Genomic DNA, 12,203 nt, shown 5'->3' with positions numbered 1-12,203 from the left:
CGAGCCCAGCCCGGCCCGACACATTTCTATGTTTCCCAGGCCCAGGCCCGGCCCGAGGCAAAGCCCGAAAGCCCGAAGCCCGGCCCGACGGCCCGACAGAACAACATTAAACACTAAACTTTGATAGTAAACGGCAGTACCCAAACTGCAGCTGAACATCAGGAAAACAGCAGAAATACATAACTAGTTTTGACAGCAAAACAGCAGGAAAGAATCACTAGTTTTGACAGCAAAACAGCAGCAAAAGGCACTAGTTTTGATAGCAGAACATCATAGTTTTGATTATAGAACATCATAGTTTTGACAGCAACTAAACGTTTCAGATTCGACAATCAGCATGTAAACATTCCAGTTTCGACAATAGCATCTAAAGTTCTAAATGTTCCAGTTTCAACAAACACAAGTGCATGAATATCATTACATTCCAGAACCAAAATAAGAACTAGTAGATGGATGGCATGCCTTCTCCGAATCTTCTCTTCTCATTGCTCTAGGAGTGTAGCAACAACTCTACAAGATGGAATGAACAGAAAGTTAGCGGTAGTATAATATACTTGAAAATTGACAATGACATGAATAAAGAATAGAGATGTTACATTCTTCATCCGAAGATGAATCTTCATCATTATCTTGCGCAATCACTTCTTCTGCCTTTCTCTTATTATCTACAACAACAGATTGGGTTAATTATCATTTGGAAGTAAAACATACAAATAAGAATGTGAAACAAACAAGATTACAACAGATACCTTCTTTTTTCTGCAGTTTGCAACGATACCAATCTTGCAAACACATTAGGGCCTCAACCGTCTTTGGTTTAAGTGAGTTTCGGTTCGGGGTTATAACCTTCTTACTCAAGCTGAAAGCGGATTCTGAAGCAACACTTGACACAGGAACTGCAAGGATATCACGTGCCATTCTTGCTAGTTGCGGATACCTAGCTGCAGACTTACTCCAGAAATCCAAGATATTGACATTTTCATTCAACCTCTTCGCAGGTTCAGCCAAATACAATTCCAATTCAGATCTCTCTTCATGTGAGCTCGTGCTTTCCACATACTGATCATAGTCAGAAAAGGCACCAAGTCCACACGTGCTTGATGATGCACTTGTTGCTAAGTTTTCATTGACATGTACACCACTACCATACTCATTAAATAAAGAAGTCATTGTAGTTTTAACAAGATTAATGCGCTGAAGGGCATCATCACCATCATATAGCTTGGAGTAGGCATATCCTAAAAACTTGAACTTAATGCGGGGATCAAGAACAGCAGCACAAGACAGAAATACGCTATAGTCAGACCAATATTTCATGAATTTCTCCCTCATAACTACCAACATTGGAGCCATGTAACTATTTACTCCAGCACTGGTATGTATAATAGCAGAATGAACAAGATAGACATTCATGAAGTACAAGTTGGCTGTTGGATACTTTGTTCCTGAGAAAGTTGTAGTTACATCGAAGAAAACCTCCAAGAACTGATACATATGAGATACCTTGGCCCATTCTTCTTCGGATAGCCAAAAGTTCACCTTGAATATGCTGTCCCTCTCAGAATACCAATGCAGCACGTCTCTAAAGTACAAACAACAACCAAGCATAGTGTAGGTTGAATTCCAACGGATGGGCATATCAGGTTTCAACCTTTTTGTTTCTTCAAGGTTGAATATAGTTGTAGCAGTACTATAAAACTTATGCAGCCTAGTGCTTGAAGCCTTTAGGTACATTATACCATCTCTAAGTTTGTCAACACACTTATCAATCAATGTCAAACCGGCTTGAACTACTAAGTTCAGTATATGTGCACAACAACGAATTTGGAAGAATTTACCGGACAAAGGTAAAGCACCTTTTGACAAGTGGGTACGCAAGCAAGCCACCATCCTATCATTATAGGCTGCATTATCCAGAGTGATGCACATCACTTTCTTATCAACCCTCCATTCACGGAAAGCTAGGTGGACCTCATCGGCAATAGATGCTCCATCATAGGGTGGATCAATTTTTTTGAACCATACAATCCTTTTGTTTAGTTTCCAATCAGCATCTATGTAATGGCAAGTAATGCAAATATAGCTATGCTTGGTGACTTCAGATTTCCAATTGTCGGATGTGAAACTAACTCTACCAGGGGCAGCTAAAATAATTTCCATCAATTTCTTTTTCTGGCTAAGAAACATTGCCATTATCTCTCTTTTTATTGTGTGCCGACCAATAGACTTGAATTGTGGACAACAAGCAGACATCATTGTTCTAAATCCATCTTCTTCAACTGTTGTAAATGGATGAGCACCGGATACAAGATAAATAGAGACCGAATTTCTAGCAACTTGAGCATCAAATCTATCATTTTTTAATGCAGATGTTCCATCATCATTTGTTTCAGATTTCAAGAAAAAAAATTATTCATTGTCGCTTGTTCAACCTTATGCTTACTTTCAATGTGTCTAAGGAGATGAGATGTGCCATTTGTCGATTTAGCCGATAGTTTAGAGTCGCAATGGTTGCATTGAGCTATAGTCATCTCATCACCATCTTTCGAGATCTTGGTGAAGTCAAGCCATACCTTTGACTTCAGTTTGGAAGTAGTAGGTTGCGGCTGCGGCTGTGCCCCTTTGGCAGTAGGTTCTGCATGTTGTGTTGTTGGTACACTTCCTCCATCTCCATGAACATCACATGCTGCCTGTTTTCCAGTTGCTCTTGCACGTTTCTGCCGAGTTCGAGGAGGGTCGGCAGGTACAATAAACAATTCCATTGGTCCGTCCTGCCCTTCTAATTCTTCAGGATGGTACTATGGTTCATCACCCTCCGGTCCTTCTAATTCTCTTGAATTCATCATGATCAAACTGCAACATATACGTACAACAACATATTACTACCGCATCACATGCAAACAGCACAAGTATTAGTATATAAGCGCGGACACAAGATAAATATAGTATAGCCATCTGAACTACATGTTTGCAATTTTCAACAGCACCATATAACCATCACCCCATACTCCAGTACATCCTAAAACAGCACCATATCCATCCTAACAGCACCATATCATCCTAACATCACCATATCGGTACATCTTTGGAGATTTTCAACTACAAAAAAATTAACCTTGGAGGCTTGGAGTTGCAGGCTGTAGCCGGCGGCGAGGAAGATCGTTGGTGTGGCCTGTAGCCGGCGGCGAGGAAGCTCGTTGGGGACGGAGCGGCGCGGCCGCGGTCGGGGACGGAGCGGCGCGGCCGCGGTCGGGGATGGAGCGGCGCGGCTGCGGTCGGGGACGGAGCGGGGCCGCCGCGGGCGGGGACGGAGCTGCGCGGCTGCGGTCCGCCGCGGGCGAGGACGAAGGGCGACGAACGACAGGGCAAGCTAGGCTAGGGTTCTACGTCGGCGCCGCCATGTCGCTCGAGTGAGGAGGAGAGGCTGGGAGTGGGAGGAGGCCAGGAGGGGATCGAGATGGGGGCGTGGGAGGTGGGAGTTAGGGTAGCCAACGACGAGTGGGCCGCTCTTGGGCTGCTGTTTCCCATTGGGCATCGGCCTTACCTCCTCCCTCGCTAGTCCCTGCAGAGATGCTCGGGCCAGGCCGGGCCTAATTTCGGGCCAATATTGAAGCCCAGGCTCGGCCCGACTTGTTGTTCGGGCTGCATTTCGAGGCCCAGGCCCGGCCCAAGGGACAAGCCCAGCCCGGCCCGGCCCGGAAATTTTGGGCCGGGTCGTTACGGGCCGACCGGGCCGGGTTTCCCATGGCCAGGTATAGCTTCGAGGAATATTACTGTTAGGTGAGCTGGGCCTTCATTCCAGTTGGCCCAGGCCCAAGCGGGAACCAGCGAATGAACGGACAACGTGTTGTTGGATCAGATCGCCGTGCAACGCACCGCTTATTGGGGCCCGCGTATGATATAATCTGACGGCTCTGGGGCCTCCACGTCAGACATGATGCAGTCCAGGTTCTCTGTCCGCCGCCAGCTCATTCCAGCCCCAGAATATTAGAAACAGGTTCTCTTATTTATCTTGCTGTATTTTTTCTGGACCACTTTTTATTTCTGCGGAAGGAAATAATTCACAACTAAATGGGATTTCCCTTAAAAAAGTCGCTATATAATTATCAATTACCCCTGTATTAGTTGGAATTTGCAAATTGATGAGAGCATTTCAAATGAGACTTTCACTACGTGCTTGTAGTTAATGATCCGTGACAACTGGAGTTGAGCGAATCATTTGCCAAGCAGGAGATTCATAACTGGACATGAGATGGCATTGGGTCCCCTTTTAATTATTTGGTTATAATAATTTGTCAAGTTATTTATTTCTTTAAAATGTCCATCTACTAAACCGGTTGTGAAGGGCATATCAAATAATCTCTTCATATGCGCTGTAGATATCAATAAGAATGAAACTATGGATTTTATTAAACCATGATAAAAAAATTCAAATCCTCTTTTTAAACTTTTTGTAATGTAAATAAATAGAAAATAAGCTCATAGATGCAAGTGCCGTGACTGCTACAAGCCCACAACCCCATTTGAAACAAATGAAAGGCACATAAATTAAGTAGGGTTATATCCCACAAAAAAATGTTTTATAATTTCCCTTAAAAATAAAATGTTTAACAACATTGTTAGCATCAAGAAATATATTTCAAAGGATTTCTTTGATACTATGTCCTATCTAAATTTGCTATGCTTCATCTGTAAGTCTAATAAATACATTTATACTATTTTTGGCTCTCTTGAAAATGCTTGGTGCACGACACAACATTTTTCACGTGTTATTTTTGTTCTTCTGATTTCTAAGGATATTTTTCGCGGGTTATCTTGCTTTTTAAACAAACCAAATTTCTAGTTCTTCGGACATAGTTTGTTTTGAGACACGACTCTTTACAATTCTATATTTAATTTATCCCAAAAAAAAGAAGTCTATGTTTTAAATTTCCTTTTTGAGGATACATTGTTTCAACTTTTGCTCCAATACACGCCAACAAAAATTCAGGTATTAAATGTTACTCCTACCAATGCAGAAAAGTGTTGCAGACCAACCTTAGTTCAAAACAACGACACTTTTTGGATCGAAGGGAGCACTACTAATCATGTACATGCAATGCATGTTAATAGGCAATCTTTTCTAAGAGGATATTTGAAAAATTATTAATTGCATCGCATACTAATATTTGAGAATATCTTTAATTGCATGTTAATATTAGTTAGTATACAATTAATTCGTTGATGCTGACGTTAATTAACGAGGGTGCTAGTCATGTTTAGCGCTACACACCGGGGCAACATAGATCATCATTGGATAGACACTGTTGAAAGGATGAGATGAAACAAGGTGGTGGTTGAGAAACCAAAGTGGAGGCAGCCTGAGGTTGGTTGGATCTGGCGACCTTATGCCCTCCCGCGCCGCCGCCCACGAGGCGGCCGGGAGGGCACCTCGATCTCTGCCGCCAGCCACCTTCCTCCTCCCCCGTCGCCGCCAGGGGGCTCTATCGAGCAAAGCTCGACTGGAACCGGCAGCGGGGAGGCTCTCTCGTTCTCCGCGAGTAGTGGAGCGGCGTGGCTGCTCTCTCCGACAGGGGCGCGACGCGGCGGCGAGCCGACGTTCGGGGCGGTGCTAGCGCGGTGGCTGCGCTTCGAGCAGCGCGGTTGAGGGTGGTTCGCGCAGGGCTGGCTGTGACGGCGGGGAATCTGACGCGAGGTGGGCCCTGCGGCGAAGGCTGGGAGCGGCGCGGGCGGCCTTGGGTCATCGGGTGGTGGCAGCTGGCGGTGGTGGTGACCGACGGACTTCTAGTGGGCGTGGGGAGGCGGAGGAGTGGATAGTGGGTGGAGACCTGGGCATCGGCCGACGGTGGCAGGGGGTGCGTGTGGAGCCGATGGGAGACAGGGCTGGCATGGATGTGGTGCGACTGCCCAGCGACCGGAGTTGCTGGCTGCCAAGAGGTTGCCTCCATCTTAATCTGGGTTTTGATCTGATGGGCGGCGCCCGCCTCTCCCGGGTGTGTTGCTGGCAGTGGGCTGGCAACACGGACTAGCCACCGGTGTCGTAGTTTGACGTGGTCCTCCTGCCTGGGGTTCGTTGGTCCTTGCACAAGGTCCGACGCTTGGTCGCCCTGGAATCGGTGCTCGACTCTAGGTCGCATCCGACTCGACTAAGGTGGGAGCTTGCGGTTCGATTGGAGGACGTCCTCACGTTATGGCGTCGGTGTAGGTATGTGGCGGTGGTGGTCGTGACAGAGCTAAGGCGGTAGTCAGATCAATGTTTGATGGTCGTGGGCTTGGCGTCGTTTGAGCTGTGGGCTCAACGATAGCCGTCGGCAGTCTTTGGGTCATGCCCCCTAGTCCACCGGGATTGGAGGGGACTTCGGGTGTCGGTGCCCCTACGGTGGTGGCGCTGACCCTGGCTCAGGGGCTGATGCCGGGCTTCTTCACTCACGGTCCGTGCACTGTGAAGCAGGTGGTTGGCTATGTTTCGTGGCTTGGATGCGGGGGCGGCGGCCTTGGAAGGCGGTCCACATGGTTGGCTCTCTGCGGAGCACCATAGTGGTGGTGGTGGTGGTGGTGCCTCTTGGTTGTGTGGGCAGCGAGGGGCATAACGGAGGGTGGCTCGGGCACGCCCTCTATCTCTGGCAGTGGAGATGCCTTGATCCGGATATGGGATTCTGATCTCGTTGTGTTCCTCCTGAAGACCTCGTGGTGGCACGCGGGAGCTACTGCGCGAAAGCTCTGCGCTCTGGCATCGACGACGGTGCCGCTCGCAGGTGCTGCTCTCTTCTTGAAGACATCGTCGTGGTGCTTCCCTTCGTGTCCGGGTTTCGGGTGAAAACCTTTTGTCCATTGTGGACTCGGGAGCGGCGACGCCTTGCGTCGGTTTCCCTCATAAGGGCGTTGTTGTAGAGTTTAGGTGTACTAGGGCATGGCATTGGCGTTGTACTCAGTTCCTCTTATGTTATCTTCCAGTAGCGTAGTTGCTTGCGGTGTACGTGTGCGATTATTTTAGGATCGATTTTGTAAGAGAACTACCTCTCCACCTTGTGTCATTCGCCCGTGTACTTTGCTCGGTTGATGCTTTATATATAAAGCCGGACGAAAGCCTGTTCCGAGAGAAAAGATGAGATGTTGGCGCAAATTCGCTCTTTTTATACCACGTGACCAATTCATACTATTTAAAGAAAAAATGTAGTTTTTTATATCGGTACATTATAGTATAGATTATTGCAAGCCAACCTATTTATCTCTTACCATTTTTCCATGAAAACTGGCGGATGAAATTAAATACTTTATTTATTTGCCTCAGGGCAAACAAGAGAGGGCTGGGAAAAAATATGTGTGCGTATAAAAGAGGGCACGAGGCCAAGCCCAGCACTTGGTTCTCCTGCCTCTGCCTGGTTCGCCACCACCGCCGCCACCAACCCCCTCATCCTCTTCCTCCGCTCTCGGCAGCTGCCGCTCATCTCGGTGGGAGGCCCTCAGGCGGGCAGGTTCCCCTAGATCCCCGGGTAAGTACGCCCGGCTATCCTCGCACCAGTTTCCTTTCTTCTTTTCCGGATTATCCCTGCTATTTTTGGCCTGGAAGCATGCGATTTCTGCGCGGTCGGGGCTGGGGCGTGCTAGATCTGATGAATTACCCGAGAAAGGACTAATTTGTACGGTTCTTGCTTTGCCTTTTCCCACCTGGCCCCGGAGTGTAACAGTTAGGACCTGGAACTGATGGGCTGCGATGTGCTCTTAGATTGTGTCCTAGTAGAGTTATAACGGCCAAGAAACTGCATGTGGATGTTCTTGTGTGGTTCTTGATCAGAGTGTAGATGATTGGACCATCTATTGATTTGCTTACATATTTTGCAAGTCATATATGCTGTATATTACACACAAGTATTGGAGTACTATAAAATGGGAGAAAAGAAAAGGCAGAGTTACGGCATGTAGAACTTAGATGATGTTGTAGGTGCGTGCTAACATTCTTGCTGCAACGTAGTAGTAACATTGAGATTTCTCATGGTGAATTTTCTTCTGTTTGTGTGACTTTTTTTCGTTGGTATCTGGTAATAATAGCCTTCTTGTCAAAATTTGTGCAACAGAGTCACTCAATCAAATGGCTGACGGTGAGGACATCCAGCCCCTTGTCTGCGACAATGGAACTGGCATGGTCAAGGTTTGTAGCGCTCCTTTCGGTCAATTGGTGTAAATCCTCAGTCCAGCCTTCATCGTGCTGACTGCCGTCTGTTTTCTCCACAGGCTGGTTTTGCAGGGGATGATGCACCCAGGGCCGTCTTCCCAAGTATCGTTGGGCGCCCCCGCCACACTGGTGTGATGGTGGGGATGGGGCAGAAAGATGCATATGTTGGTGACGAGGCCCAATCCAAGAGGGGTATCCTCACCTTGAAGTACCCGATCGAGCATGGTATCGTCAGCAACTGGGACGACATGGAGAAGATCTGGCATCACACTTTCTACAACGAGCTCCGTGTTGCACCTGAGGAGCACCCAGTACTTCTGACTGAGGCACCCCTGAACCCCAAGGCTAACAGGGAGAAGATGACACAAATCATGTTTGAGACCTTCAATGTTCCAGCCATGTATGTGGCCATCCAGGCTGTGCTTTCCCTATATGCTAGTGGACGCACAACAGGTAATTGTCGTTGCGAGCACACACATTCTAAAATGTAAGCTTCATCTTCAATCTGAGCTGGGAAATAAATGTTGTTTTTCCAGGTATCGTGTTGGATTCTGGTGATGGTGTCAGCCATACTGTGCCAATCTATGAAGGATATGCCCTTCCACATGCCATCCTTCGTCTTGACCTCGCTGGGCGCGACCTAACTGACTGTTTGATGAAGATTCTTACGGAGAGAGGTTACTCCTTCACCACCACCGCCGAACGGGAAATTGTAAGGGACATCAAGGAGAAGCTCGCATATGTGGCTCTTGACTATGAACAAGAGCTGGAAAATGCCAAGAGCAGCTCCTCTGTTGAGAAGAGCTATGAGCTGCCTGATGGGCAGGTGATCACCATTGGGGCAGAGAGGTTCCGTTGCCCTGAGGTCCTTTTCCAGCCATCTTTCATTGGTATGGAAGCTGCTGGAATCCATGAGACCACCTACAACTCTATCATGAAGTGTGATGTGGATATCAGGAAGGATCTGTATGGTAACATTGTGCTCAGTGGTGGCTCAACTATGTTCCCGGGTATTGCTGACCGTATGAGCAAGGAGATCACTGCCCTTGCCCCAAGCAGCATGAAGATCAAGGTGGTGGCACCGCCTGAGAGGAAGTACAGTGTCTGGATTGGAGGGTCGATTCTTGCCTCCCTTAGTACCTTCCAACAGGTGAATCTTGCGCCTTTCTTTCGCTTAAATAGCGATCATACATCCTAATATCATTGCAGTAGTTACAGTAAATATACTCCCTATTTGTTGTACTAACCATGTGTTCTGATTTTTATGCTACAGATGTGGATCTCGAAGGGTGAGTATGATGAGTCAGGTCCAGCGATTGTCCACCGGAAGTGCTTCTAAGTTGCGAGTTGTCTGGGTCTTCTGAATCTATTCTGGCTGTTCTTTTCTCAAGTCCTTGCCATGTAAGCTACTATGTTTGAGATTGCTGGGATTCTGTTGACTGTATTACCGGATTAATTTGTTGGGTCAAAATATGTTCAGTGGGCTGCTATATTTGACCGGTGCTGAATCATATGCCGCATGTTCTGGTTTTTTTTTTTCATGCCAAAAAGTTTGGTGCTAGCGTGGGGGGAGTGTCAAACTATCTACCAGAGTCTTTGTAAGATTTTTCCGTGCGAGTCCCATAATCATTTCCTTGTGTACATTCACTTCTGCGATGTTTAATCTTTTGGGCTGCCAATTTGATTCATGATTCCTGCTTCTAATGTCGGTCCCCAGTATTTTTTTACCTTCCCAGTACTTGCGCAAACATGGCACGTTGGTGCTCAAGTTCACTGAATGCACGATCAAGGCAGGAACATGATCATGTACCTGGAGAACATGCGGTGGCCTGGCCTGCTTTCTTAGCAGGAAGGAGGGGGCCATTACTGGCTTAAAACCTTGTCATGTGCAGCCATTCATTGCTTCATGTGGTTTGGCCCTTTGTGTTGTGGCTTTTAGTTTCACGTGTGCAGAATTGGATCTCAGCTTTGTGCTCTTCCTTTCCACTTCTTGTGGTTCACATTTACATTTCAAAAAAATTTCGCCACCTTTTTCTTCTTTTTGTGTATGGATGGAGAATGAAACGAATTCAGGTGCACTTGGCTGGCTGGTGCTGCTGTGCTCTTAATTGCACACCAGTGAATTCACGTATGGATATGTGGATCAGTTGAAGGATATGTGGATCCGTTGAAGGTGGATTGCGGTCTGTGGAGGAAAGAATCCCCTTTTTTTTCTAGAAGAAGAGAGAATCCTTCCTTGGCCAGGCAGTTTGTGTGGTGTGTCTCCTCTTGTGCTTTTGGACCAAATCATCGACGTGTGGCTTCTACTTGATCCCGGTCACATTGGCTGACAGTTGGTTACAGGCAAATTCAGGTTTGGGTTAGCGCATGTAAAAATATTTCTATCTCTGTCCACTTAATAAAAAGGAAATAAGGTATCATCTTGAGTCAAAATTTCTCCAGTCCATCCTCCCACCCTCCATCGATTTTTCTAAATTTTCCATCTACTTTTTATCAGATCAATCTTAGAGCATCTTATAGCAGGCCACCCGAAAACCGTTTCAAACGCCCCCAGGCAGTGACCGATCAAAGAAAAAAACCGATCCAAAAAGGCCTCAAACGCTTAGACTGAGCAGTACCGGAGCGGGTATGGAGAGGCCCGGGTGCGATCGGGCGAGTCGGCCACGCTCGGACGGACGGCCCGGTCAGTGATAGACCAAAGAAAAAAATTGGTCCAAACGAGCCTCAGACGCCTAGACTGAGCGATACCCCTCATATCCAACCCAAATATGGAGCGGATATGGAGAGGCCCGGTGTCGTGGAATTGTCACGGCAGATGTCCTCGTGCTAGGACTTAGTCGTGGAGCCATCGCAACTAGGAAGCTTAAAGGGGTTAATGCGGGACAAGGAACACGAGGGTTTATACTGGTTCGGCCCCTTACGGTGAAGGTAAAAGCCTACGTCCAGTTTGAGGTGGTATTGATTAGGGTTACGATCACCAGGGAGCTAAGCCGCTATGCCCGGCTTTCGATGAGATTGTTCTCTACCTTAAACTGCTGCCGGGTCGTCCCTTTATATAGGGAGGCTGACGCCCTGCAGCTCTCAGAGTCCCGGCCGGCTCATAAGAGTGTCCGGTTTGGACTCTCAACTATTCTTGCCTTACACTACAAGTTCTACCATAATAATGATTGTAACTACGGGCCTTAAGCCATATCCGGGTCTTAAGCCCATCTTTGGCCCACCGTCTTTAAGCTTGACGCCGGGCTTCTGGCAATGACCATATGAGTAACCCGGCCCCTCCTGGCGGGTGACTCTAAGGTCTATATTCTCAACATTAGGCCCCAGATTGATTTGAGCCGGCTCATGTTAATCTTCAATTCCTTCGACAGAAAATCGCCGGCTTACAATTGTGTGAAGACCGTAACCCGGCGTGACGTCATCCTCTGGACTCCGGATAATCCGCCGTGACTTCATCTTCCATTAAGCCCGTCCTTTACTCCGCCAGATCCGCAACGGATCTTTACATTTACTGTCATCCCAAAAATCGAGGCGTTTCGTGAGGAGATAACCACGCCGCGGTCTCCTTGATTCTCGCGCCCGCTTTACGAGCTCGCCTTATAAATAGGCCGGCCCGACGGGCTCTCAGCCACTTCTCTCTCTTTCATCTTCTTCCTCGCGCCACTGCTCCCCTGCCCGAGCTCTGCTGCTGTCGCCGCCGCGAGTCTCCTCGTCGTCATCAACTCAGGCCGCTGCATCACCCTGATCTGACCAGAGACACGCGACGACTTCCGCGACTCACCAGCCTCTGTAAGCTTCTTCTGCCCTGCTAGAACAGATCTGCGGTAGGGTTTGAGTAGTTCATCCGTGTTCTTCGCCATCGCCCGCAAGTTCTTCAGTAGTTTTCATTTTTACCGCCCTCCTTGATCTTGGACCTGTATAGACCTGCCGCGGTAGCTGTTTAGCACTCATTTTAGATGCAAGCAGATCTCTTTTGACTGCCAAAAGGTTCCATTCAAGCCCAAGAACTTCCTCACGTCTGTTTCTAGGTCTA

The 12,203-nt window shown here is 47.6% G+C and overlaps 1 protein-coding gene across 1 annotated transcript; it reads left to right on the top strand.

Moving 5' to 3' along the window:
* The first annotated feature begins 7,309 nt into the window (after positions 1-7,309).
* Positions 7,310-9,814, top strand: LOC109757709 (actin-3). The gene is made up of 5 exons (XM_020316536.4): positions 7,310-7,493; positions 8,076-8,149; positions 8,233-8,626; positions 8,710-9,323; positions 9,447-9,814. The coding sequence occupies exons 2-5, from the start codon at positions 8,090-8,092 to the stop codon at positions 9,510-9,512; spliced, it is 1,134 nt and encodes a 377-aa protein (XP_020172125.1). The 5' UTR covers positions 7,310-7,493; positions 8,076-8,089; the 3' UTR covers positions 9,513-9,814.
* The last annotated feature ends 2,389 nt before the right edge of the window (positions 9,815-12,203 follow it).

This window comes from Aegilops tauschii, chromosome 5 (assembly GCF_002575655.3).
Source record: "Aegilops tauschii subsp. strangulata cultivar AL8/78 chromosome 5, Aet v6.0, whole genome shotgun sequence".
Classification (NCBI taxonomy): Eukaryota; Viridiplantae; Streptophyta; class Magnoliopsida; order Poales; family Poaceae; genus Aegilops; species Aegilops tauschii.
Note: the sequence above shows the minus strand (reverse complement) of the source record. Positions and strands in the feature narration are given on the sequence as shown.

Excerpts from the sequence above, each read along its gene's own strand:
- LOC109757709 (XM_020316536.4), top strand. The coding sequence starts at position 8,090 with ATGGCTGACGGTGAGGACATCCAGCCCCTTGTCTGCGACAATGGAACT. Across the intron at positions 8,627-8,709 it reads TGCTAGTGGACGCACAACAG|GTATCGTGTTGGATTCTGGT; the intron begins GTAATTGTCGTT and ends TTGTTTTTCCAG. Across the intron at positions 9,324-9,446 it reads CCCTTAGTACCTTCCAACAG|ATGTGGATCTCGAAGGGTGA; the intron begins GTGAATCTTGCG and ends TTTATGCTACAG.